Source organism: Lissotriton vulgaris, chromosome 3_1, assembly GCF_964263255.1.
Source record: "Lissotriton vulgaris chromosome 3_1, aLisVul1.2, whole genome shotgun sequence".
Lineage (NCBI taxonomy): Eukaryota > Metazoa > Chordata > Amphibia > Caudata > Salamandridae > Lissotriton > Lissotriton vulgaris.
This window is the reverse complement of record NC_141689.1, coordinates 1,410,398,560-1,410,426,202: the sequence shown is the minus strand read 5'-3', so window position 1 is coordinate 1,410,426,202 and position 27,643 is coordinate 1,410,398,560. Positions and strand designations below refer to the sequence as shown.

The window sequence follows — 27,643 nt, the reverse complement described above, 5'->3', positions numbered from 1 at the left end:
GACAATGCCTCAAATACAATTATTCTGGGCTCATCGCACAGATTTCTGCATTGAAAAGCAGGTCAGTGTTTGATCCTGGTAGGAGATGTTAGATGTCCTTCATAAATAAGGGCCAATTGAGAGTTGGTGAGTCAACTTATATGGGAAGGAGTCCTCCTTTGTAGGAGGAAGACTTAGTTGGGATTGAGTGCGAGTAAAATAATTCTCTCAGTCCACCAGAACTGGGAGTGACATTTCAAGATTTGTAGATGTGAGGGAAGGTAGTGAGGGTGAACAGGGGAATGGTGGGTTAGGATTGTAGGTGTTTTGAGAGAGAAGTTAGGAGTGGCGGAGGGGAGTAGATACATTTTGATGTGTAGCCGTAGCCAGCAGTGGTGAGGGCATTGAAAGCATAGACTGGGGAAGGCAGGGTGGTAGGAGTAAATGGAAGGTGGAAGAGAGATGAGAGTAAGATGCAGAGGAGGGGAAGAAGTTATATAGATGAATAGAGGATCTGCAGGCAAGAATTGAGGGAATACCAGAGAGAGGTAGCAGAAGTGAATGGGGATAGGAAAGTGGTTTGATTGTGAGTGGAACCAGAGAAGGAAAGTAAAATGCATGTGTGAACGCCAGCTTTGAAAGGGGAAGAGTTGGGTGTTAAAGGAAGTTTAGGCAAATGTGTTAGGAGTACAGGAGGAGCATAGGGGAGATGTGGGAGACGGAAAACTTGTGTTTTATAGTGACAAGGAGAGGAGAAGAAAAGGAAAGGGATTTAGTGGAGACGCAGACAATGTGGCAGCAGAAGAAATTGTGGGAGGTTAGGTAGATAGGTCAGAGAAGAGAGGGTGCAGATTAAGTGTTATCTATGGTGAAGGAGGGGGGAAAGGATGCATATAGACTCAATAGGCTTAGATGGGTGGGGCATATGGAAGTAGGTAGCAAGCAGTATGTCCTAGAATAGTAGGAGTGCTCGACTCCCCCCCCCCCCCCCCCCCCCCAACACACACACACACCCATTCTTGTGTCTTCATGTTGACTTGGTTGATTGTGTCTTAAGCAATGGAGAGATCAGCTTTAAGAACCACATTATGTGATGTGAAAGGAATATTTAATGCCATGTATTTAAACACACTTTGATGGGTTGTTGGTATAGTGGCTTTTGTAGATCACATAGTTTGGCTGGTTCTTGCTAAACCTATATAGCTAGTGTTCCAGTTGTCTTGAGGAGAGAATATCTGTAACAGCCAAAGCTCAGCTACCTTTATAAAGGACAATTCCAAGGATTGGACACTTTCATTGTTCTTGACTTTGGAGAAGTGAGTGTTACACTACCAGAGACAGGTAGAGTTGATTATTCCATTCTAGTTTGAGGTTTGAACGTGATTTTTAAGCCCAAGTTAATTTAATCGAACTTTGTGCATGCTTCTGTAAATGGATTTGGGTTTCAAATTTATATGAAGGCTTAGTTGATTGGACCTGGATAGCTGCCACTGTGTCCTAAGACTGATCAATGATTTTGTTAAGGATAACAAATTCTATTTCTCCAGTAGCAGAGGTTCAGCCACCAGATGGAGAAAGGCATTAATAGTGTGTAGCAAAATATACAAATTTCTAACTCTGCTTATATGTCTGTCCTGCAATCCAAGAGCAGTATTAGTGTGCCACCTTGAGAAAATACTACAGTAGTGGGTCTGTGAGGTCAACCCAGGTTTGGTTGGGCTGAAGTCACTGGGAGATTGCTGTACACTACAATGGTGAACTTATGGCACCTTCTTTTTTTCTTTAAAATATCTTTATTAGGTTTTTTCCCAAATATACAAACCCCCCTCTCCCCCCCCCCCCCCAGTCAGACAAGTTCAACAATAATATTTCAAATATAAACACAGAGAAATTATGAATTTTAGGTAAGTTCATAAATCATACATTAATAGCTAAATAGGTAAATAGGTTAATCAACCAGCCAGAACATTTCCAGTCTGTTTGGGTAGATACAAACAGCATCTAAATAATTATTATTTACAAAACAAAAAAAAAAAATTACAGCCATAACAAATTCAATTTTGGCAGTTCTTAGATCACGCTGGTTATGGCCTTATGTTACAGAGAATTGCCTTGGGATTGAGACCACTCAATTAAGGGATTCCAGATTTTTAATCCCCGGACCCTCCGTCTTCTGCCTTTTCTTTTATATATAGCCATTTCTAAGTTAAATATAGCTAACAATCTAGAAAACCACTGTTGAAAAGATGGTGGGTTAGGGTCTAGCCAGGCGGTGGCGATACAGATTCTTAAGACCGCCATTGCGATAAATATTAATTCGTGTCCAGGAGATAGTTCTGCAAGACTAGTCGCCCCAAGCAAAATCATTTCATTAGAAAGGGTTATTTCTGTTTTTAGAACATCAGTTAGAAACCGTTCAATGTTCAATTTTAAAGAGGATAAGTTTGCACAGGAGGAAAATATATGTATGCTGTCTGCATTAGATAAAGTACATCTAAAACAACATGTACCCCTCCCACTTCCCCATTTGGCGATTCTATCAGGGGTATAATACATAAAAAAGCAGGTTTTATAAAACTGAGTTTGCAGTTTAGTTGACATGAGGATAGTTTGAGATAAATCATATGCATAATTAAATTCTTCTATGCTGATTGCTAATTTCCCCTGCCACTTCTGTGCTGTTTTCTCAAGATTGTTTGGAAGGAGGAATAGCAGGTGAGAATATATCTCACCAATTGTGAATTTTTTTGTTCTTTTTAAGGTTTCTGCTGTCGGTATTTTATCAAATGGGGTATTTTCTCTAATCCTTCGTGTTAAAAAATCTCTGATTTGCAGATATTTAAAAAAATCCCTCCATTCCAAGTGATATATTTCCCTCAAGGTTTCAAAAGAGTATAACCCTTCATTTGAAATAAGACATCCAAAATGTGTAATTCCTGCCATATTCCATCTATCAATACAGGCATCTCTGAATATTTCGGGGAGGGCCGGATTGTTGCTTAGAGGAGAGTAAAGCGAGAGTCGTCCTATACCCAGTAATTTCCTCACAGCTTTCCATGCTTTAAATCCTCCCAATAAGGTTTTTAGGCGGACCTTTTTGTGGTAGCTATCGTAGAGAAATCGCCACATATAGCCTTTGCTCTTATTACCTAATACCAGCTGGTGAATCGATGGTTGGTCTTCCCCTGAGACTATCATTATCATCTAATAGAAAGAAAAGTTCATGATTATATGAAAGCATACAAGCCCAATAATATAGCTTAAGGTTAGGAAGGGCTAAGCCTCCTTTTTCTTTAGGGAGAGTCAAGAGCTTGTAGGCTCTTCGAGGTTGTGAATAAGACCAAATAAAACTGGAGAAAGTACGCTCCATCAGTTTAAACCAATATTCAGAAATTTCCAGATTAATTGCTCTGAACATATAGAGCAATTTAGGGAAGTAAACCATTTTTAGTGCATTTACACGGCCAATCCGAGATAGATGCAGGTTATTCAAACAGTGAAGATCGTTCTGCATTTTATCTAGCAGGGGGCTGAAGTTTAATTTGACCACTGTATCGAGTTTAGAGGAGATACATACCCCTAAGTAGGTCGCTTTTGTTGTCACACGAGGATCCACCATAGTGCATTTGTCGTTTAGGATTACTTGGGTTTTGTTCTGGTTGAGGGCATAGCCGGCCATTTTGCCAAAGTTTTTTGCCTCAGTTTCAATTATAGGTAAGGCTAATGCCGGATCTGATGTCACTATGGCGATGTCATCGGCATAGGCAAGAGTTTTAGTCATATAACCTTGGGTCAGAATAGGGATAATCCCAACATTAGATTCTAGACTGCGAATAAAGGGATCAATGTAGATAGCAAATAGCAATGGGGAGCATGGGCATCCCTGGCGAGTTCCCCTTGATATTTTAAATTCTTTAGAGAGATTGCCATTTACCATCACTACAGCTTTAGGGTCAGTATATAGTTTTTGTACAGCCTGAATGAATCGGTGTTTAAAGCCCAGATGACCCATTGCCAGCCACAGAAATGACCAGGAGACCCGATCAAATGCTTTTTCAGCGTCTAAAAGGATAAGCGCCATTGGGTCTCCCGTCACTTCTGTACTGTCAAACAGGGTAATCACTCTATGAATGTGGCACCTTCTTAACCACATGCGCGCGGGGGTTATTTTTGCGCTACGCGGCTTTTTTCCAAAAGCCGCGTAACATGACGAGCTCAGCTCGTCATCAGCACACGACCACCGTGGCTGATGACGAGCTGAGCTCGTCATCAGCATCGAAGGGGTTAAATAATCATCAAAGTGCTGAGTCTTTAGTGTCTGCCCAATTCTGAAAAAACAAAGAGACATCATAATAGAGGAACGTGATCATCCAAAGGGCACTGGGAGTTGCCTTGAGTGTTGATGAACATCACACTACTGTCTCTAACGGCAGGCCAACCAGGAAATAGGTACAGTGTAGTCAAAAGATTATTCACAGGTACAGCCATTGTAGGGTCAACCCAGGTGCGGCATTGAGGCAACCCACATTAAGTCAGAGCTCATACGGTAAAATGTCCAAGGGGTCCATCGAGGAGCGTAGTTCGGGCTTCCCATGTTAAACCACAGCCCCCTATGTTAAACCACAGCCCCACAGTAGTAGGTATTTGAGATCTATCCAGAAGTGGAATTAAGCCATTTTAGGTTAAACTTCAGCTGCATAATAGTGGGTTTATATAGCACTCGGAAATATTTGGACTATGGATACACCAGAGTAAACCAGCAGTGAAAGTTGTGAATCATGCATCTGTGGAAGGATATTAATATGCTATAACAGCTGGTGCATGCGGTGAGCAAAGGCCAGAAGAAACAACAGAGGCCACTAAAAACCAAATCAGAATCATGTGGGTTAAGAGAACGGGCAAGACAAGGGGGCAAAAGAAAATAATCGGATATGCATGCTGCCAAATATTTTAGCAAATCGGCGACCATTCAAGAAGAATAAACTCCCTAGTAGCATACCTTTGTCTGCCAATTTTGCTTTGGCATCGGTTGACGTGATTCCAGCATGGCCGCCAAACCTATCAACAATGGGCAGTATTTTGACATGAAGGTGATGTAAAGAGAAGAATGGACAGATATCGTGAATCTGTTTTTTTTTTTCCTTTTCTTCTCCTGTCATCCCTTTAAATGTGTTTGGGTACAGTGCAGTTACGGTAATCTATTTACCTTTCACCTTGGTAGAGATGCATTTAGAATGTTTATATGCTTAAACTACTGTCTAGTAACTTGTGCTCCTATTGTACAAAGTAGTATTTGGGGTTTGAGGTATACCAGGGTGGCATTCTTTCCACTCTAGGAGATCCCGGTTTACAGAGATTGAGTTAGTCAGGCCCTACTTCAAATGTTGAGTAGCCTCATCCTTGGATCCAAATAATCTCCTTATGTTTCTTCTTCAGTTAGGTGAAGTATCACCACAATCCACTCTGAAGAAACAAATCTCTTTAGCCTCCACCACAATGTGCGAAAACATGCATTAGATGGCCATCCTTGGCTTAAACAGTTTGATCTTTTCATCGAGTCACAGGGCACAGTTATTGTAAGACCGGACAATGCAATTCTGTTATATGCTGATGAAACTCGAATTCTTCTGGTGTCACATCTGTTTGTGCCATTAGCAGAACAAGTACCATCCTGGAATTCCTTGAGTGCTGGATGATTGGTGTTTCATTAAAACTAGACACCTCCTGGCTTGATCAGGTCAATTTAGTCAAACTAAAGGTAGATGAATGTACGAGGGCTTCTAGGAGGCAAAACTGTTAGGATAATGTTTTATATATTGAGACTTAATAAGTTCAAATAGCATGCATATTAATTTTTTTTGCCTGTTGGTTGCAGGTCACAGCATAAAAAATGTCCAGGCATTCGCCGTTCTCCAGAACACGTTCTTGAAAGCGAACACCAGCTACCTTGCACAGGTCATCCTTGATGCCATTGAAAATATATACATTGCGGATAGTGCAAACTACTTCATCCTGGAGCCTCAGCATACCTTGTCACAGTTTGCAGAGAAGATTTCTAAGCTGCCTGAAGTGCAAACCAAATACTTTGAGTTGCTGGAGTTTGTTGTTTTCAGCTTGAACTATATCCCGTGCAAGGAGTTGATTAGTGTGAGCATCCTTCTGAAAGGCAACGTCTCATACCCCTGCAGCATTGCTGCTATGAAGACATTGCTGAAGTTCACCCGTCACGACTCTATCTTCAAAGATGTCTTCAGGGAGGTGGGGCTTGTGGAGGTGATGGTCAATCTTCTGCATAAATATGCAGCACTGTTGAAGGATCCTGCTCAAGCGCTAAATGAACCAGGTATGACACTTTCTTTCAAATTCTGCTCTTTATTGTGTAGTTAATGTTATGGAGGTAAAACTGAGTTTTTGAGGCTTTGCAATAACCTGGGTAACAATTGATTTATTCCGGAACTTGAGCTCAGAAGCACTCCAGGCGTACATGGACTGCAGTCCCATCATTTCTCCAGTGCAAGACTTTAAATTATGACTTACCACAAAGATTAGAATGGTCTATTACTGGCCTAGCTAAAACACAGGAAGTTATTCCGTGTCTTTGAAGTTGTCCTGCTGTCTGATCGATGCTGCTTCTCTCTTTAAAGACCTATTTACATATTGCACCAAGTGGATTTGTTGAATGTATCTTGACCTGCTGTTCTGTTCTGCTGCCCTGTGCTCATTTGTGTCGTCTTTATGGTTTCTCTTTAGAAAACATTGTAATTATAGTTTTTTTAAAAAGTATCATCCCATTTATTTTCCCAAGGCCAATAAGTGACTCCTTACCATAGGTCTTTACTTCAGGTAATTCAAGGAACCCATTGAAAGTCTCAACACAGTAGTGAACTGCAGTTGGGTGGCTTGGTTTTAAAGAACATGAAGTATTTGTTTTAATTCTTCATTTCTGGCCCACTGCAGCCCGTATAAACAAATGTACTGGGCCCTTTTGTTAAGTGCAACATAGCTAGGGTAGAATGTATCCAAGGATAGGGTGTAGGTGTGGTCTGGGCTGTTCAAGTACAGAAATGCATTTGGAGAATGCATTGGTTATTTTGAAAAAGCATCAAGGCATTGACAGATTGCTCAATCAGTGAGGGTACTAGAGCCTATTGGGGTCATGTAGTGTTTGACAGATTTAACCCCTTCGCTGCTAGGCCTTTTCCCCTCCTGTGATAAGCCTTTTTTTGGCTATTTGGGGCAGTGCACGCTTAGACCCCTGTAACTTTTTGACCACATAAGGTATCCACGCCAATTTTGCGTCCTTTTCTTCCAACATCATGGGGATTCTAAAGGTACACAGGGTTTGTGGATTCATTTGGAGAGGTCCCAGAAATTAAGCAAAAATACTGTAAATTTTTAGTTTTTTTCAGAAAAATGGGAAAAACGGCCTGCAAATGAAAGCCTCTTGTTTTCCCCTGCAAATGTTATCAAAAAAGGGTTTCTGGGGCTGAAATCACAATTTCCCCAGCTTTTAGGGAATGACAATCTTTTGTCAGAGAACCAACATTTTTTCACACAGTTTTGGCATTTTTCTGGGACATAGACTATTTTTGCTATATTTAGTGCTTTCAACCTCCTTCCAGTGAATGGTAAAAATGAGTATGAAAGCAATAATGGATCCTGGACAGTTATACATTTTAAAAAAGTAGACAGCATTCAGTATTCAGAAAGGGGTCATTTGTCTAAATCCATGAAGGTTTCTTTATAGAAACTAACAGTTAAATATTGGAAAAATTGAAAAATAGTTGAAAAAAACAGCCTTTTGTGTCAACCTTTTCATCTGTAGTTCTTGTAATTATGACATCTATTTGAAAGCAATATACCATTACATCCGCTGGGCCTTCCTGATTGTGGGGATATATAGGACTTGTAGGTTCACCAAGAACCCGACGAACCCAGAGCCAAAAACTGAGCAGCAACTTGCAATGGTATTTTATTATGAATAAAGACACCTATGGTATGAAAGACACCTATGGATTTCTGAAATGGGTACAAATTATAGTGTTTAGAAACAGTACATATTTGCACATTTTCAAAATTGGAAATACTATTACTAGCATGACAATTAATGGTCATTTTTCAAAATGACTTCTTTTTTACATAATGTCTCATTTGGAAGGAAGAAATGCATGGAAACTCAATAGGTAATAACAGTTGATTTACAAATCTTAATTACGCTAAGTCCCCCAATAACAACGGTACCTCACTTGTGTGGGTCGGCTTTGTGCCCGCGCCAGGAAACGGCACAAAACGCAACGTGGACACACCTCAATCTCTCTCGCAGTGAAAAATGACCCTTTTTTAGCAGATTGTCTAGCTTTAGTTTTTGTACCCTAGCTCTGCCGGCAACCAGGGAAACCTAGCAAACCTATACATTTTTGAAAACTAGACACCCTGGGGAATCCAGGATGGGGTGACTTGACTGCCTCCCACCAGGTTCTGTTACCCAGAAACCCTCCCAAACTTAAAAAAGTGTCAAAAAACACATTTTCTCCACATTTCTGTGGTGGAAAGTTCTGGAATCTGCGTGTATCCACAAATTTCATTTTACCCCGTATTCCCCAAAGTCTTCAGAGAAAAAAAGGTACCCCACTTGTGTCGGTCGGCCTAGTGCCTGCGACAGGAAACGGTGCAAAACGCAACGTGGTCACACCTCCGTCTCGCAGTGAAAATTGACCCTTTTTTTGGCAAAGTGCCTAGCTGTAGTTTTTGAACGCTAGCTCTGCCGGCACATAGGGAAACCTAGCAAACCTATACATTTTTTAAAACTAGACACCCTGGGGAATCCAGGATGGGGTGACTTGACTGCCTCCCACCAGGTTCTGTTACCCAGAAACCCTTGCAAACTTAAACAAGCATTTGCAATGCAAAAGGTCTCGCATTTATGCGAGTTTAAGCCATTTGCATTGTAAATGACAATGCCTTTTATGTTTTAAAAACAAAAATAAAAGGCGTTGTTATTTGCAATGTCAATAGCTCAAACTTGCGCAAATGCGAGACTTATTGCATTGCAAATGCTTGTTTTTAATCAGTCATGATGGGATCAGTGTTTTGCAACTTCCACTTTACTGCGAGGAACACAAGCTTTCCAACAGGCATCCTCAAATGTAACTACAAGTCCTGTTTACTTAACTTTGGGATCTCTTTGCATGGTATGTGTGTGTAAGCGCTCCATGCTTACAGTATAATGGAAGCTCCATGTTGTGTGTGATGGTGCACATGCGCTATGTGAGCGGGGAACTTTAAAAAGGGTGTGTGTGTGTGTCTGTATGTCTGCCTGTCTTTCATGTATGAGCGCACAGCGCAAGGGCCTCTACCATTTTCAGGCGTGTTTGTGAAATCTCAGTTTCATGTGCCCTGAATCTACCTGGATGACGAGTGAGCAATATTTTATCCTGTTCTGCATCTTGACTGAACGATTAACTGTACCCGTACAGCAAAAAGAACAGACTGCTAAGAATAAACGGGACATTTGTAAGACCGGAAATGTGGGACAGCGTTGGCGAGGCTGAAAGATAGCGCTGGGCGTGTGTGCACAGCAGTGGTGGTGTCCATGTGTGCATGGCAGTGTCCATGTGTGCATGGCAGTGGTGGTGTCCGTGTGTGTATGGCAGTGGTGGTGTCCGTGTGTGTATGGCAGTGCTGGTGTCCGTGTGTGTATGGCAGAGGTGGTGTCCGTGTGTGCATGGCAGTGGTGGTGTCCGTGTGTGTATGGCAGTGGTGGTTTCCATGGTTGCATGGCAGTGGTGGTTTCTGTGTGTGCATGGCAGTGGTGGTTTCCGTGTGTGCATGGCAGTGGTGGTGTCTGTGTGTGCATGGCAGTGGTGGTGTCTGTGTGTGCATGGCAGTGGTGGTGTCTGTGTGTGCATGGCAGTGGTGGTGTCCGTGTGTGCATGGCAGTGGTGGTATCCGTGTGTGTATGCTTCTGCCGTGTATGTATGGCAGTGGTGTTTGCAATACACTTAATGTTGGAGTACCGGCACTTTTCGGCACTGCAGTAATACATTAAATGTGAGAGTACCGGCACATCTCGGCACCGCTGTAAAACAGTTGATATGAGAGTACCGGCACCTCTGCAATACATTTATTGTGAGAGTACAGGCACTTCTCGGCACTGCGCAATACATTTAATGTAAGAGTTCCGGCACTTCGCAGCACTGCTGCAATACATTTGACAGTACCGCCACTGCGCAATACATTTAATGGGGGAGTAATGAGTACAGGCCCTTCTCTGCACTGCTGCAATATTTAATGTGAGAGTGGCACTGCTGCAATGTATTTCATGTGAGTACCAGCACTGCTGCAACATATTTAATGGGAGTGTACCGTTACTTTTCAGGAGTAGGCAGGTACTGTAAATAGTGGGTACCTGCACTTCTCAGCACTGCTGCAATACATTGAATAGGGACTGCCTCTGTGCCTGCACTTCTCAGGAGCAAACGGATACTCGCAATAGTAAGTGCCTGCCCTTTTAGATTTCCGCTTCAAGCACTGGTCTGAGAAGAGCCCGTGAGTTATGAGCATGTATTGGAAACATTAACCGAACCTAGAATCCTTGCAATTCAGGTTATGTGGTAAAATGCGTGAGGCCTTGGGGGGGGGGGGGGGGCACATGGTGTCATCTAACGCTCGCGCCCAGAGGCGCATGTAGCTCACTCGGTGCAGACAGCGCGGCCTCCACGCCTCCCAGAACCTTCGGAGACGGTCTAGGCAGCACCTCACAGTTCGGCAGGCACTTAAACCATTGTAGCGGGGGTGAAGGGGGAGAATGAGGGGCACGGAGACTGGAGCGTGGTATATAGGGCTTTATTTTTATAAGACTTTCTTTCTCCTCTGGGAAGTTCTTTATCTCAAATATCGCAGGGTTGACTCCTCTGCTTCCTGGCTTAGGGTGGTGGGCTGCTTTCTTTGTCTGTATCCAGGTCTTCAACGGTTGCTCCACCGAAGTTCATGCGGGACCATAAAAAGGAAATGAGGACTAACGTTAGGACAAGGAACTAAATGTGTTTTCCCATCAGGAGTACCCGGGGTGTGCAGGGATCACCGTGATACATGCCATGTATATTACTAGTGTGCAGGGTGCCGGTATAGTTACACTACCAAGCGTCCTATACAGCGGGTTCTACGCGTACTAAGCGTTGTCTACCCGCCTCCCAAACCACCCAGTATCGCGCTGCCGTACCTGGTGTAGCCACACTCCCTGGTGAGTGTGGCTGGGCGGCTCGCGATGTCGATGGCCTCCTGGTGTTCCTTCTGGTCCGGATACCGGCTGGCTCCTCTCTCCTTCTTCCCGCCTTGGTTCCGTATGCACCGTATTCCCCGTTCGCGTCTTCTGAGTTTGCTGTTCCGTCCTTCGGCTTCCACCCGAGCTGCTCTCCCTCCTCCGATCGGCGTTTGGTGATGTCACACGCCGTCCTTTCTGCTTCCTCTCTTTTCACCAATCCGGTGGTGAATACGCCAGTCCGGGGTGTGGCTTCCATCACAGACTCCCAGTTAAAGGAGCCGTCTCCTATTCCGGCGTAGTCATCTGGCCAGACATGCCGCGAGTCGTGATCTGAATTGTCCTGGTGTGGGGAACAAGAGGGAGGGTCATCTAGGTCAGAAGCCCACCAGTCTACTACAGGAGTTCCTTCAAGGGGGGGTACGCTCTCCCCGCTACAACCATGACCCTAAAAAACAAGCTGTTTAATGTCAGTATCCTTAGAGTTTCATAAAATGTTACGCCTCCAACTAGTTGCGCAAGAAGTCGCTCCGAACATTTTAACATTTGCTCAACATTAACACAAACATGAGTTAAAAGAGCCAGCCTTCTTCGCGCGGTTGTGTTTTCGTGATAACTGCACACTCGGCCAAAATGTGGTGCGCAAGCAGCCAGGTAGTGCTCTTCGTAGCCCTGTAATTGTGTTGGGAGCGCTATATGAATGCCGCCGATGTGTCCTCTGGGATTAATCACGCACGATGTCCTCAGAGATGGGGGTTCCTGGGATGTCCATTGAATCAGCCTCCCTAGTATTTTGTGTTGGACCTCTAGTTTTAGGTTTGAGGGCATAACATTTGTGCAGTTTCAGTTTTCTAACTGCTTTGTATAGGTCACACCTCTTGGTAGGATAATTAAAGTTGCAAGGTGGTGCATACGTCAGTCCCAGATTAAGGATACTCTCCTCGTTGGTAGTTAATTTGAGGGGAGTCAAATTGATAGCTGTCTGATTCGTGGCGCTCGTAGTTGTCACTGGCTCATAGGCCCCTGTCCCGTGCCCCTCTTTGGTTTCTGGTACCCTCCTCCTCCTCCTCGCCTTGTGCCTCTGCCGTTGTTTATAGTTTGCCCACTGTTTCCGTAATATTGCCGGGTGCGAGGTCTTAGAGTTTGTAGTCTTTCCTTGCATAAAAAACGTATCTCCTGACCCGGTGATGGTTTAGCTTGGGCTCCCATATTCGCCTGATTACATCGTTCAGTTTCAGACTCAGACTATATATATATTTTGTATATATATTGTGTTTTTCATGCATTGTCTTCACACTATGTGTGTTATCTTGATTATTATGTACTGTGTACACTGTATATGTATATATCTACTGTCATTGGTCCGTCCGGGTGCCTCGAAGGCACGCAAAAAAGAGCGGAACTGATGTCATAACGCCGACGTAGTCATTATAAGGAGTCAGTGATGTCAGTCTGAGTTGTGCGCGATGCCGTGCTCCTATGACGTCGTCAGGCTACTAAATCATTTTCTGAACGTTGCTGACGCAGGGGGATATTCATAAGGTGAGGAATCCACAGACCGATACTGTATCCACCAGAAAAAGCATTACCGAAGGTAAGTAGCTTGTTCATCTGTGCTATTCCCTCGGACATTGATGCTGGCACCCACATTGCTGGAAGAAGATCCATGACCTATTGCAGTGTCTGACTCCGAAACAAAATCATCTTGACCTCAGTTGAGGCCCCACTGTATTGTGAGGATAACTGGTGCATGGACCTAAAGGATGCTAGTGGTTTGGATACCTCACCTGATACTGGCCCCCTGAAAAAGCAATATAAGAAAGCGCATCCTTTGTGAGTCATTGGGAGTGCTGAAGAAGACCTTAACCGCCACCTCCCCACTATGGGGGTAAAAACCAATGTGCCTATGGTGGTCCTTGAGCTTGGCTAGGCATCGACTGGACCACTTCTATCTTTCAGTGAGGCCTTTACTGATGCACTCATTGGCACGTGGGCAAGGACCTCTCTGTACTAATATACAAATCAAGCTTGAAAGCCCCCTCCAGGCTGGAGTGAAGTTGGTCCAGGTCAGCAAGCTCTTCAAAAGAGTTTCGGACTTCTACGTTAAAAGTTTGAGTTTCAGACCCAAAATAGGGTGTGCTTCCCTGTATGAATCTGAATGGAAGAACCTCTGGCCTAAAAAACTATCCCAATGGCAGAACCTGGATGGATCCTAAACTAAATCACTGTGAGGAAAAATAGTTTAATAATGATTCAACCATTTTTGGTGACTTAAAATTGATAATACTATTCCCAGGCACTTGCTTCTTCCCAGGCCCAATCCAGGGAGGAGTTTTATTAATATCCCCATAGAAACATCTGTATGCCCCCTACATTTGTCCCTTAGCTAGTGGGCTACTTTATTTTTTAGAGCATAGTAGTCCTCTTACATTTGAGGGGCTAAAACTGCGGCGTCTCAGCACTAGTACATATGGTGTGCAGTCATATGGGAGCTTGGGCTAAGCTATTGGCCGACCTGTGGCCCATAGGCTCCAAAGATCCTTTTACTGATTCTGAGTCTTTTCCATACCCACTGGTCTTCCTTGAAACCTTGTTTCCTTGTCCACAAACTGATTCCTGGGCCCCCTTGCTTGGGTTGGTCGCTTAGGATGGAATGATAGACTCAGCTGGGACAGATGGTCCCACTACAGTGGATGATTGCTCCACTAGGATGTTGTTCAATTTGGCCAATTCTTTCTCTATGTACTCCAAACAGGCCAAGATCGGATTCAAACTGCCCATCAAAGATGCCAGGACATGACCAAACACTGTCTGAGCAGTAAGCTCTAAATTCTTAGAGCAGCACAGGCATCGGCTTCCCTTCCGGGTTTCTCTCCGTTCAGTTAGTCTTTTTGTAATTGGAGCACTGGTGTTCCTCGGTTAACAAGGAGCGAGATACTCACAATTGTTATTGACCTTTTGTCCCTTTTCCATAATAGAGGAGTTCCAATACACAATTCTTACAAATTCAACTTGAAAGCACGGTCTTGGAGCTCAGTGGAGACACATGTAGTTTGGTCTCTGTCCAGACCAAGCCCCGCTTATGCAGGATTTTTTGATCAGAGCCATTCCATAGACCCACCTCCTGATTTGGTATCTATTCTTGAGGTGGGGAATCTACGGTTAGAAGTATTCATCAGAAGAACTAGTTACTTAACTTCGGTACACTATTTCTGGTGAAAACTCTATCTTGCTGGAGATTCCTCACTGTCTTCTGTAGAGTGATCTCATTTCCATTTAAAAAGGTCCCATTTTAGGAATATGCACACTGGTCCTTCTGATTTTCTGATGGGATCGGAGTCTGAGGGTGCAGACAAGCTAACGAAAGAAACTGACGTCATCGCTTCTGGGTAGCACTTATATGCTTGTCACTTCTGTAGGGGAATGAAGTTGGCACAGTGTCGCACAACACCACCTACTGATGCAAAGGTGCATTGAATTTTGGGTTCCCAAACCCAATCTGGCCCCAGGGGTTATTAAGAAGGTTAGTAATCCACATTTGGGCATCTACCAGAAAGAGCATTACTAGAGGTATTGCACTGTTCTACTCGCACAATAAGGAGGCAGACACTTTTTGCTCCCCCATTGAGGTCTAGTGAATTTATGCAAAAAATACTTCACATAACCCTATAAGGGATCCCAACTAAAGAAGACTGCCTTTTTTAAATGTCGATATTACCAAATAATCTCAATGTAACGACTAATCAATAATATGAGGATATCAGCCCATCATATGCTGTAATCCGTTAAAAACATCCTCCTAGCAGTATGCTGAGAGATTTTACTCTTGAATCACAGGAAGCAGATGTTAGTAGCCAACTTTATTGATGCTTAGGCTAATAGCCTCGTTGACTCACTAAGCTAAGAATGATGTAATCCTCGATATGTTCTGTCGCATTAGGGGGCTCTTCGGTGTGATATGGTTGGCAAGCTTTAAGAGACATAAGTGGTGTTGCGTGAGGTGTTTGAGGTTTAAATATGCGTTAAACCTGGTGCAGTGTATGTGGAGATCTAAGAATGGAACATATCAAGAAATATATTTTGTTTCTGCTGGTGTTTAAGTTTGGAGATGATCATTATGTACTAGTTATCTGTGAAAAACCATTTGTGATTTGTATTTACGATATTTGATGACTTTTATCAGTATACTTTTATGATTCTTCTGGAATCGAATAAAGTTATTTGAAATGAAAAAATGTACTGGTTTTTGCAGCTAATGTAAAGTCCACCTTAGCACATTGATTCCTCATGTCCTATTAGCTTTTATTGAGAGTGCATTGATTTGACTCTTGAACTGCAAGTTCCTTGCTGCTGATGCAAGCAGAGCAGGACTCCCTTGGTAGTTAATGTACGGGGTTTCTGTGCCTGATGAGGACAATGTAAATTCCTTGAACAGGACACATGCTTGAAGACTCTTGGTGGTGCAGTATGTTATGAGAACTATTACTGCATGATAGTAATTATTTCTACAGATGACCTTACTTTCTCTCTTTGATTGTGTTGGTTTCATCAAATGTTGATCACTTTCCTTCTCATTCACGTACTGGTGTACTGAGCTGGCAAAACCTGTTTGATGCACTGTGTGGCATGATTGCAACTTGAAAATGGCTTTACAAACAAAATGTTGTGGCAAACCTCTGAGAACATTCTTATCTTATCTCTTTACCAAGGGTGTTAGGGAACTTATTTTAAAACTTCCATATTTTCTATTTTATGATATAAGGTGTTTTGGATATACTGACTTCTCAACGAGACTTTAAGACTACAAATATGCAATGCTGCATTATGCAGTTTGGCTGTATAAAAGAGTGCTTCGGACCCTATGGTTTGTTTTTGTTAGTGAACAAGCAGGTCCTGGGATTCAGGTGTGACATCTTACCTATGACACTCAAATGAAAATGTATTTTGTTGTTGCTGCAGATGCTGCATTAATTGCGGCAAGACTGTGTGTGGTTTTCCTCTCTGTAGTTTTAAGTACTCAATGCATGACGGTATGAACTAAAATCTGTTGTATCGCTCCATAATGAGACATATTTTGCATGATTATGCTTGCTAGGGCCAGTTGTTCTCTGACTTATTTGCCTTCTACTCTCTGCCTTCTACTCTGTGCTTTAAGACCTACAATTTAAAGGTCTCCCTTTCAGGAGGGAAAGTGATCGAAAGTGATTCTAATAAGATCAGCCATCTCCAGTATTGCGATCTTCAAAAATGAGGCAAAACCCAGTACATTTTCCAGATGTGCCATATTGGCAGTGTTAGTTGTGAGAGTGGGGGTCATATGAATGCCTGGAAAATACTAGTGATGTAAGCCATTGGGAGCTTTTATCTCCAAACGTATTATTGTGAAGAGGCTTCGCAGCCCAGGAATCAAACCTATAGCTAGAGGCAAAATGCTTGTGACTCAGTGGCAACTTTTGTTGAGTTACAGTGGCTCGTGTTTTTTTTTATCCTTTAATTTCATATGATTCCTCATTACGAACTGATCAACTCATTGATTCATGGGCAACACAAGTAAAATGTAACATATACTACAAGTTTTATTATAGACCTTTCATCTCTTAACACTAGTGAAAAAATGTCTTGGGATAAGGTTATTTGCAATTTTGACCAACTTCTCATTAGTAATACATTAATATAACCTGCCATTGGTTGCTCCAAGCTATCATACAGGGTTTATGAGCCTCCACAGCAGCTAAAGTGTTGTGATTGTACACATCCCACATTACATGCTATGTGGGTATTCTTGAATAGTAGAAGGAGACGTTTATCAATTGGAGAGTGATGTGTGGGATTTCTGTCCCAATAGTTGTGTAAAGTGGTATAGTTATGGTATACTGTAAAGACCTCCATAAAATTGAGCATTTCTTCCATAGCATATGATATGACAGCAAATAGTATTTTAGAGTTGGATCCAGAAATAGCACATTATCATGATACAAAACTAGATTTCACATACTTCTTCCATTGTTACACTCAGGAGTATTTGAGAGTTTTTTTTTTAGCAGATCAGCAAAAAAAATCCGACGAAAGGGCACAGGGAAAAGCTTGTCCTTGTCCCAATGCCCTGTCAAGTGTAACCGATTCTAAAAATGACATTATTGTACTCCATTGAGGGTTACATAAAGGCCCTCTTTGCACAGTGACCGAATGAAGGTGGGTCGCAGGTTAATCTTCTGAAGCATTGCAAATCTTAGCTTTCTAGCAGTTGATTCAAAATCTTTCTGAGAGCAAGGGCTGCCGAGCATGTTTAGAATAGTGTTTGTTTAATTTGGCTTAAACCAAGCTGCCTGTAAGTGCAGGCCACGAGGGAGAAACTTATTATTATAAAAACCAGAGGACGAGCCGTGAGAGCATAGAAAAACAGCTTGACAGAAAGAACCTGGAGGAAAAGGTTTGATGAGAAGGAGTAATTTACTGGTATTTCTGAAGTCGTATGAGATTCCAATACTTTGGGTCAACCACGGGCAATGTTGATCGCAATGTCTTATCACAAGTGTCTACATTGCGTGTAGGACACATTTTTATTCAGTAGACAGACGTGTGACTTTATTATTTTTGGGATCAGTTACATCGCAGGCCTCTTAACTGTGTGTCACAATTAGAGCAACAGTATTTAGCATTAGATCGGGTCTAGAGAGGGGGCAGGGGTGAACCCCTTAAATATGCAGGCAGTCTGAAATCAAGCGAAAAAGAAAAACCACTTCCCTGGAAAATGTGTAAAGTTATTAAATCTGTGGGAGCGAGTAATCTTGGGGCCAAAGCCCTGGTCTGAAGAGGAGCCAATGTAGACCTTCAAGTATGGGGCGGATGTGAGCTCTTTAATGCATGCTAGTGATCAGGCTGCCATCAGTACTTAGAACTTTTTGCAGCTATCAAGGAGGTAATTGGGGAGACTACGGATGATGATATTGTTGTGCAATTTATTGTATTAAATCTTTTTATTCGCGTGTGCATAGCAGGAATATCAGAAAAGGAGAGTTGCAGCTCACTGCATGTAAACATCTTTAGGATATCAAAAATCAGTAACAATTAACATTCCCCCTAACATAACCCCTTCTTCCCCTCCTCCCCCCCACCCCTCCCCCAGTACTCTATAACAAAGGAGTAAGTATGTCGGCAACAGCGGGAATTCCTCCTGGGATGTTTACATATCACTTGTCATTAGGTCGGGAGGGGGGTTCGGTTAATCTGAAAACGCGCAGATATTTGGGGCAAGTGAACTTCTGAAATTCTGTGGATAGAAGTGTGAGAAATGGGCACCATATCTCCCCAAATGAAGCCCTATAGGCGGCGAGAGAGGAAGCCATCCTCTCCATTCCTAATATATACCATTATCTGTGGAGCCATCCCTGATAAGTGGGTATGTTTCCGGAACCCCAGTGGGCAAGGATGTTCTGAAGTGCCGCCCCCAGTGATAGTCCCATCTGCCTCCCCCTGCTGGATTGGAGTGGAAAGGTTAGGGTGTTGGGCATACTCAATATTGTGTAGAAGGGGAATCTGGGTATTTGTGTGTCAAAATGTAGATCTATATCATCTAGGAGTTTTGTCCAATAGTCTGTTAACAAGGGCAGTCCCATAACAGATGGGGTATAGTGCCCAGGGAGCCGCAGTCATGCCAACAGTGTGGACTTCGCTCCTGGTTACCCCTGTGTAGGCTTACTGGGGTTAGGTAACAATAAGTAACTACTTTGGTGGCAGTCTCTATACTTGCTGTGTTTCGGGCTGTGTGCCTCGCCCTGTAATAGATCTCTTCCCTTACCTTTGAGGTTAACGTTCACCCCAGTTCCCCTTCCCACCTTATCCTGCTGGGGATACTCAGTGATTGGGTAGGCTGGCGTAGAAAGACAAATGAGCCTATTATCAGTGGTTTTGGTCACCACCCTTTTTTCGTAAGATGTAAGCTGCCGCAGAGAGATTAGAAGAGTGTAAGAGCCAGTGTTTTAGTTGTAAACAATGCATTCTTTTGGTCTCAGGCAAGTTATATTGGTGTCGCGATTAGGGAAATGGTATTATCCCTTCCTCATCTAAGAGCTGACCCGCAGAGTGACTTTTTGCCTGATGCCAGGCCTCCAATGCCCCCTGCTGCAGCCCGGACAAAAATCTGTGTTGTCGACCAAGGGTGTCAATGAAGGGAATGGAGTTGCCCCGTCGAGTTGCTTCCTGACCCCACACCTCCATGATCGCCTTAGTAATGGGGGACCTTTGCAAGCTCTTTGGCCTGTGTTTTCTTGAGGAAGGGTACCTTGCACAAGGGAAGTCCGGCTATTGCCAAGTCTTGATACAGCCAGTGTTTCTCAGATTGGTCTCTGCTCCACTCCAGGAGGTAGCGCAGTTGCTCAGCTTGAAAGTAGTACTGAAGGTTGGGCACCCCAAACCCCTAGCTCCCAGAGGTAAATAACTAAGCACCATGTGCACCCAGCCACACAAATTGATTAAATTTCATCTGGAACGCGGGGATCATCCCTTTCAATAGAGTGACTGGTATCGTCTGGAAGAGGTATAGGACCCTCAGCAGAACAGTCATTTTAAGGGCAGCAATGCGCCCAATCCAAGAGAGGCGGTGGTGTTTCCAGCTATTTAAGACCTCCTTGATCCGGCGAAGTAGGGTGTTGTAGTTTATGGTAGAGGTTTTGGCGGATCGTGGGGGTGAATTGGATCCCCATATACAGGATCGATGTGTGGGCCCACTGTGTAGGAAATTGGTACTTAAGGCGGGCCAAATGATTACGAGATATTGATAGGGCAAAGGCCTGTGATTTGTTGACGTTATTTCAAAATCCCGATGCAGAGCCGAATGTGGACAGTTCATCTAAGAAAGTCAGGAGGGCAGTCCAGGTGTTAACTAGAGAGACTAAGACATTATCAGCGTATAGGCTAATAGTCTGTCTTTCCCCGCCCAAAAGCGATTCCTGTAATTTCCGAGTTTTCTCTGATGCACAGGGCCACGGGCTCCATGTAAAAGGCAAACGGGCAACAAAGGACACCCCTTCCTGGTGCCTGTGTTGATGGGGAAGGGCAATGATGTGATGCCATTAACCCTGACTGGTACAAGAAAAGGTGGGTGACCCAGTACACCCTTGGTGGCTTTGGTAATCAATGTATTAGCAGGTAAATGTCCCTACAAGGGATATCCTTACTTACACACAATTTGACATCCAATATGTAAACAATGGTCACAAGCTCTATCTAGTAGCTCACATTGAATTATTTAAGAATTGAATGGACTCATTTCAATTTGAACAAATCTGCTACAAATGATCTGGTATGGGTGTAACTGTTTCAAGACGTACATTTATAATGACATTTTTTTTCAGAGGGTACAAAAAACTGATACATATGTCAATATAAAACAACACAGTGCTTGAGGTTTAAAAATGATTTGTTGTTACACACCTCATTGTCACTAACGTAACGTGGACACGTATTCCAAACAATATAGAAGTAAAATGTAACTGATCAAACAAAACAAATCCTTGACAAAATAATTCACAGAGAAAATAGGTGTAGTTGTCGACGTTTCGGTCTATATAGTGAAGACATCTGTTAGACCATCTTCGGGATGGTATATTTGAATGTTGAATGTCCATTAAAAAATTACATGAGCGATTTCAAATTGTAGTTAAATACATTAAAAATTATCTGTCTGACATCGGAAAGAAGGCTACCAAATAGATACCGCTGTTTCAAGGAGATCCATGCAGATTAATTCAGTTATTTCAGACCCTCCCGGAACAGTCCTCATGGACCCGATTGTTCCAAATCTAGTGTTTGTCTAGAGAATATGTGGGCCCTGCTCCGTGGATGTACCACTGTTTCTGCAGTCGGCTCTTGACAAGAGCTAGATTTGGAAATAACTAAATTAATCAGCATGGACCTCCTTGAAACAGCTGTAGCATTTGATAGCCTTCTTTCCAATGTCGGACAGATATTTTTTAATGGATTTAACTGCAATTTGAAGTTGATGGTCTAACCGATGTCTTAACCGAAATGTTGACAACTACACCTATTTTCTCTATGAATTTATTTTTTTTAGGATTTGTTTTCTGTTTGATCAGTTACATCTTCCTGCTATATTGTTTTAAATAGGTGTCCACATTATTGACAATGAGGTCAGTGTAACAACAAATCATTTGTAAACTTCAGTCACTGTGTGTTTTATATTGACATATGTATCCGTTTTTTGTACCCTCTGAAAAGTTTTTTTCGTTATAAATTTACATCTTGAAACATTTGCTCCCGCACAAGATCATTTGTAGCAGATTTGCTCAAATTGAAATGTGTAAATTTAGTTCTTAAATAATTCAATGTGAGCTACTAGATGGAGCTTGCAGCTATTGTTTGCATATTGAATGTCAAATTGTGTGTAAGTAAGGAAATCCCTTTTAGGCACATTGACCCTAATTGTCACAATAGGTGAGCTATACCAGCTTGCGACCAAAGCCTGTAAATGATCGCCAAGTCCGAAATAGGATAGTCTGTTCCAGCTACCGCCAGTGTACACGGTCAAACGCCTTCTTGGCGTCTATCGAGAGCAGCAGGGTCTCATCATCTGAATGGTTAGCCTTACCTATTAAATGCAGGATACGCTTTGTATTATCACTGCATTGTCTTTGGTGAATAATCCCAGCCTGGCCAGAGTCAATAATGCCTGACATCTGGGGATCCAGCTGCACGCAAGTGTGCCTGTAAAGAGTTTGATATTCACATTCAAAAGTGATATTGGACGATATGAACTACAGTGATGTTTGTCCTTCCCAGGTTTCGTAATGACCACAATGGCTGCCATTAGCATAGAAGGGGGATGGATCCCAGGCCCGAGAAAGAGTTGAATAACCTAGTGAGAATAGAGGCTAAAATCTGGCAAAAAGTTTTGTAAAAGATTGTCGAATATCCATCGGACCCCGGGGATTTTTGGGGCTTCTGATGAGATACCGCTGAGGTAACCTCTTTCAATTTAATGGGGGAGTCTATTGAACCCGCCTGTAGTGGAGTGAATTGAGTCGTATTCGCTCCTTGCATATAAGAAGCTATGGGCTCCAGGTCTTGCCCTGAATGAAGGTCCGCGTAGAAGTCTTGAAATTCTGAGGCGATAGATTTACTGTCTAGCACTTCCTTACCCTCCGGTGTCCGCAAGGAGTGAACCCCTGCTTGCTGCCACTGGCCCCCATGCTTGTTAGGTAACAACCGTCTGGATTTATCCTCCCCTATGTAGAATGAATGTTTTAGCTGGAGAGCAGCGAATTCCACCCTGGCTAAGTCTAATCCTGCAAGTTGAGTATGCACAGCATGTAGTTGTCGCCATACTCTCTGAGCCCAGTTCGACTATGTGTTTGTTCTAACTCTTTAACCTGACTTGTCAGCTGATCTCTTTTCTTTGTGGGCCTTATTATCTGCTGCCGAAATGGTTTTGAGCTCGCCCCTCACTACGGCTTTCAGGGCAACCCAAAGCGTGGAAACTCAGGTCTCCAGGGTGTCATTGAAGTCTAGGTATGTTTGTATTGCTTTTGTGACCCGTAGTATGACCTTGGGCATTGAACTAGGGTCTCTAGAAGCCGCAGTGCAGTAGTGGGTGTCTTTATCTGAGGGAATTCCACAGTGAGGGAAACTGCATTGTGATACAACAAAGCTGCTGGCAGTGGGGGCTTGGCTGAGCGGTGAAGAGAAATGGCCGCCGCTTAGCAAGGCTAGTTGAATCCAGTCTTCCCCGTATATCCAGCACATCTATCCACTGCCCTGAAAGGAGATTCAACTACCGGAAGACGTCCGGTGCCCTCTCCTGCAACAGCAGATTTTGTGTATCGCCCAGGGGCCCAGATAAAGCCCATTTTGGAGTGTTTCTTGTTGCGGGTGCGCGCGCTGGACGTCGCGTGAGTGCTCGCGTAATCAGGCTGGTTGGGCTGTGGGTCCTGTGTCTACAGCGCCACCCCGCCTCCAGAGACACACAAGCGAGGATTATCGCCTGAGGCTAGGCCTGGAGGACAGAGGCCGCACAACTGCACAGAGGGGGCTGGGGTCGCCTGCTCCGCTCTGCATTAGAAGGCTCTGCGAGATGTAATGACCCAGCACACTAAAACACCAGACCCGCCACAGACCTAACGCCATCAAGAGCGGTTCGGGACTCAAGCAGCTGAATCCGCCCCATAGAACTTCATCATCCAGCAACACTCACAGGCGCCTGGGCGAGGGCAGAGACCATCCCAAGACTGACCGGATCACCTGAACTCTGACCTCATCAGAATTTGAGGGAAGACGATCATATTCCCCTGTGGAACCACACATAGCCCCCGCACCCGGGGTCTCCATACCAACAACCCTTTTGTGTACCAGAGTGGTGCGTGAGGCACATGACCCTGGTACTGATGCCTCAATTGAGATCGTGGAGTGGCGAGGGACCCCCTGCCTACCCGTAGTCTTTCCTTGGAAGTGTTTGATCCCCGTGGCAGCATCTGCTTCCCAGTCCAGTGTGGAGCCGTTGTGGCTGATGCCCGGGGTAAGCACATTTATCTGGCCCTGCAGCATCCTCTTCACAAGAAAAAGCAGAGAGAGGCAACATAAACATTTCAAGATGCACAAATGCACAGTCGATGAATCTATCCGGACTCTTCAAAAGCTGTTAGACATGATCCTTTAATGGGTTCTTGGACCACATATGAATCATACACCCAGAGTGTAGCCAACGCGTTTCACCCCGAAAAGGGCTTCCTCAGGGCTGCAAGCATAACATAAGTCCAATCAGACAACATGTTGATAACCCAATATATTTACAGAAAAATGCGTCCACACAATCAATTACATTTCTTGTGAAGACCAGTCCTGGTATTAGAAACATAATATTTATATTAACCACCAAACGGTACATATTGGTCTACATATGTCAAAGACCAAAAGGAAGAGCCCTTAAGAAAAGAAAGAATAGAAAATTATACACACCTAATGTGTTCTTAAAGAGTTATAGGCCAAAAGCCCGACAAAAGAAACCAGTTTCCAACACAAGTGCAAACAGAAAAATACTTCCCACACAAAAAGAGCCATATACACCACCCCGGTGTGTATATATAAAGCAACCATTAGTGTCAATCCATTAAACCAATAGTCGCAACAAAACTCCAATCCTCACCATTCAACAAATAAATCTGATCCCGTGATGTTCAAGGAAGTACTCAGATCACCAATTCCAAAGAGACTAGAAAGAAAATGTGTATAAAGTAAACAATATAAACGATATGGCCTTATATTAAAATTCTTATCAGATGCGCTTGTCATTATTACATCCTCGGTACAGCAGAACAGACTAGACCGGTACACTCTCCCCAAGACATCTCTGCCAGATCCCTCACCCATTGAAAAAAGCGTTGAGAGACAGGCAGCGGTGGACCCAGAGCCCACTCTCAAGGACGTCATGGACGCCATTGCAGGGATCAAGACCTCGCTGTAACAAAAGATGGAGTCTTATTTATTTATTTATTTGTTTATATTTGTAATGCGCACAGCTACCCAACAAAGGGTTTCCCGGCGCAGCAGATCCCAATAGCAATGCGGTTACAGAAAACTAGATGTTAAAGAGCCATGTTTTTAAGGCTTTTCTGAATTTGATGTAATTCGACTCAGACCGCAATGTATGTGGCATTGAATTCCAGAGAGAAGGTCCTAGGAATGAGAAGGACTTGCCACCCATGCGTGACAGCCTGGTCCTTGGAATTTCAAAATGATTTGCCGTGGAAGACCGAAGAGATCTGGAAGGACGGTAGGGGCGCACCAGGTTTTGCAGATATTTAGGAGCGGTGTTGGTGGAAATCCTGTGCATAAAACATAGAGATTTGAATTTAACTCTGTTTTCAATTTTTAGCCAGTGTAACTTCCTGATGTATTTAGTGGTTGGAGTAGAGATGGGAATTTTACAGAGTAGTCTGGCTGCTGCATTTTGCACTGATTGCAACCTGCGGACAGTAGCTTTGTTCGCCCCCAGGTACAAAACGTTGCCATAATCTACCGAGTCTATCACGGTAGAAGTCAACCTGCTACGAGCGGACCTTAATAAGAATAGTGAACTAGTTAAGCAGGTGGAAATTACTGCCACAAGCCTAGTGGAAGACACATCCCAGCTGCAAACAGAAGTGAAAGAATTGCAAACCTTTCGTAAGTTCGCAGAAGCTAAACTGGACGACTATGAAGGGCGTCTGCGGCGCAACAACGTATGTATTCTGGGAGTTCTGGAGAAATCAGAGGACCAGGCGACTAATCTTTTTGTTGAAGACCTCATCCTAAAGCACCTACAACCCAAGGGGCCGGGGAAGTTTGTTGTCATAGAGAGGGCCCACAGAGTTCCCGGAGGCCGCCCAAAACCAGGGGCCCCTCCTCTTCCAATCCTAGCCAGAGTCCTCACCTTTCGAGACCAAAACGTAATACTCCAACATGCCAGAACGGGACCCCCACTCCGCTATGAAAACGCAGACATAACCTTTTTCCCTGATTTCACCCAAATGGTCCAGAGGCAACGACGATCCTTCCTGGGAATCAAGAAATCACTGAGAGACAAGGGATACAAGTACGCTATGTTGTTCACGGCCAGACTCCGGGTGGAGGCCGAAGGTAGGGCCTGGTTCTTCGACCACCCGGAATCAGCAGAAGACTGGTTGGAGAGCCGCTGAACCGCAGAACATGCTACAGGTGGTGTGAACTTTAATTGGATTGGGCGGGTGATGGCCAACAGACAAAGGTAATGGGCCAGACCTGCATGTAACGTAAGCTCGGCCTTGGTGGGAGCGTGGGGTGGACACCGGAGAGCACCGTTGGACTTCTATGTATGACAAGAGTCTTCCAAATGCAAAAGACTTGAGCAAATTCTGACTTTCGCATAGGGCTCCGTATTCTAGTAATGCCTGACGGGGAGAGGGGGACGGAGGATCATGCACCCTGGACTTTAATGCAGTGGTCTTGGGAACAATGGATCAGCACCCCCGCGAGGCATTAGACCTGCACATAGGTGGCTGCCCGATTTTCTTGGGGCTCTGGGATTAGTGGATGGGTGGAGATCACATGACCCAGATAGGATCCATTGCAGCTTCTTGTCGGGGGCCCATCGCAGCCTTTCCCGCATTGACTATATGCTGGTCCCAGCATCCCAGGCACTCAATATCCGTGAAATTCAACATCTAGCTAGAGGAATATCGGATCACTCACCGATTTGGGTTCATGTAGTCCTGGGCCACACAGGAATTGGGAGTGTCGCTCCCATCAATCCCTGGTATCTCCGAGACCCAAATACCAGAAAGGAACTAATCCTGGCCACTGACTATTATTTTCAAGAGAATGAGGGAATGGTGGACTCTGCCCAAACATTATGGGAGGCCTACAAATCAGCAATCCGTGGGCATGCCCTGTCCCTGATAGCCGGCAAGAAGAAAGATAGACAAAAGGACATAGTGCAGGCAGAGGACGAAGTCCATAGATTGGAAGAAGAACTAGACTGGGTAGTTACCCCGGAGAAACTACATTTACTGCAGCTAAAGCAAGACTAATTCAAGGCCTTGGCAACAGACGGAGCCAAGGCTCAGGGGAGAGAAACGTAAAGTAGAATATATGAGCATGGCGATAAGGCGGGGAAGTTGATAGCATGGCTGGACAGGAAGGAATGGCCCAGTCGTCAGATAGCAGAGAAAGGGAGTTGCTCCCGACTGATCAAAGAGTAGCGAACATTGTTGTCATTCACAAAGAAGGAAAACCCCAAACCAGCTGTGCTTCGTATAGGCGGTAAACCCTTATTAACGTGTAACCCAAGATCCTTGCAAAACTTTTAGCGATTTGTTTAGTGAAAGTAAAAAATAGCTTAGTACATCCCGATCAGTCAAGCTTTATGCCACATCGGAACACAGCCATAAACCTACGCAGAGTGCACGGGGTGTTGGGAAGAGTAGCCACTATCCAGGAGCCTGCAATACTGGTTTCCTTGGACGCCACCATGGCGTTCGACATGGTGGAATGGCCATACCTTTTTGCAGTACTCTAAAAAATATGATCTGGGCTGGGTCAGGCTACTACACAAAATCAGAAAAAGAACCCTGCCGGGACTATATAGAGGAGGTCCTAGAAAGGATCCTAAAGTTTAGAATGTGCAACATTGGGTACCATCAAAGCCACAAAAACATATTCAACACATGAAGGCTGTCATTTATTCATTATAGATTATTTTATTCATACTTTTTTTGATTTCATGATTCTTCAAATTGGAAAAGTGACATTACAAATATTAAAAGCTAGATACATTCCATAACATTAAATATCAGAATAGAAAAATACTCCCACAAACACCACTCTCATTATACAGTCACGTTATGGAAACCTTCTGGCCGTGGAGTGTCAGCTAGA

General features: G+C 43.8%; 1 protein-coding gene across 4 annotated transcripts in view; it reads left to right on the top strand.

The window, feature by feature from the left end:
* Positions 1–27,643, top strand: part of WDFY3 (WD repeat and FYVE domain containing 3) — a 2,050,643-nt gene that overhangs the window by 486,738 nt on the left and 1,536,262 nt on the right. For all 4 annotated transcript variants that reach the window (XM_086961876.1, XM_086961875.1, XM_086961873.1 and 1 more), the window contains exon 11: positions 5,855–6,322. In XM_086961876.1, coding sequence (XP_086818002.1) covers positions 5,855–6,322 — 468 coding nt within the window. The remainder of the gene's footprint in view (positions 1–5,854; positions 6,323–27,643) is intronic.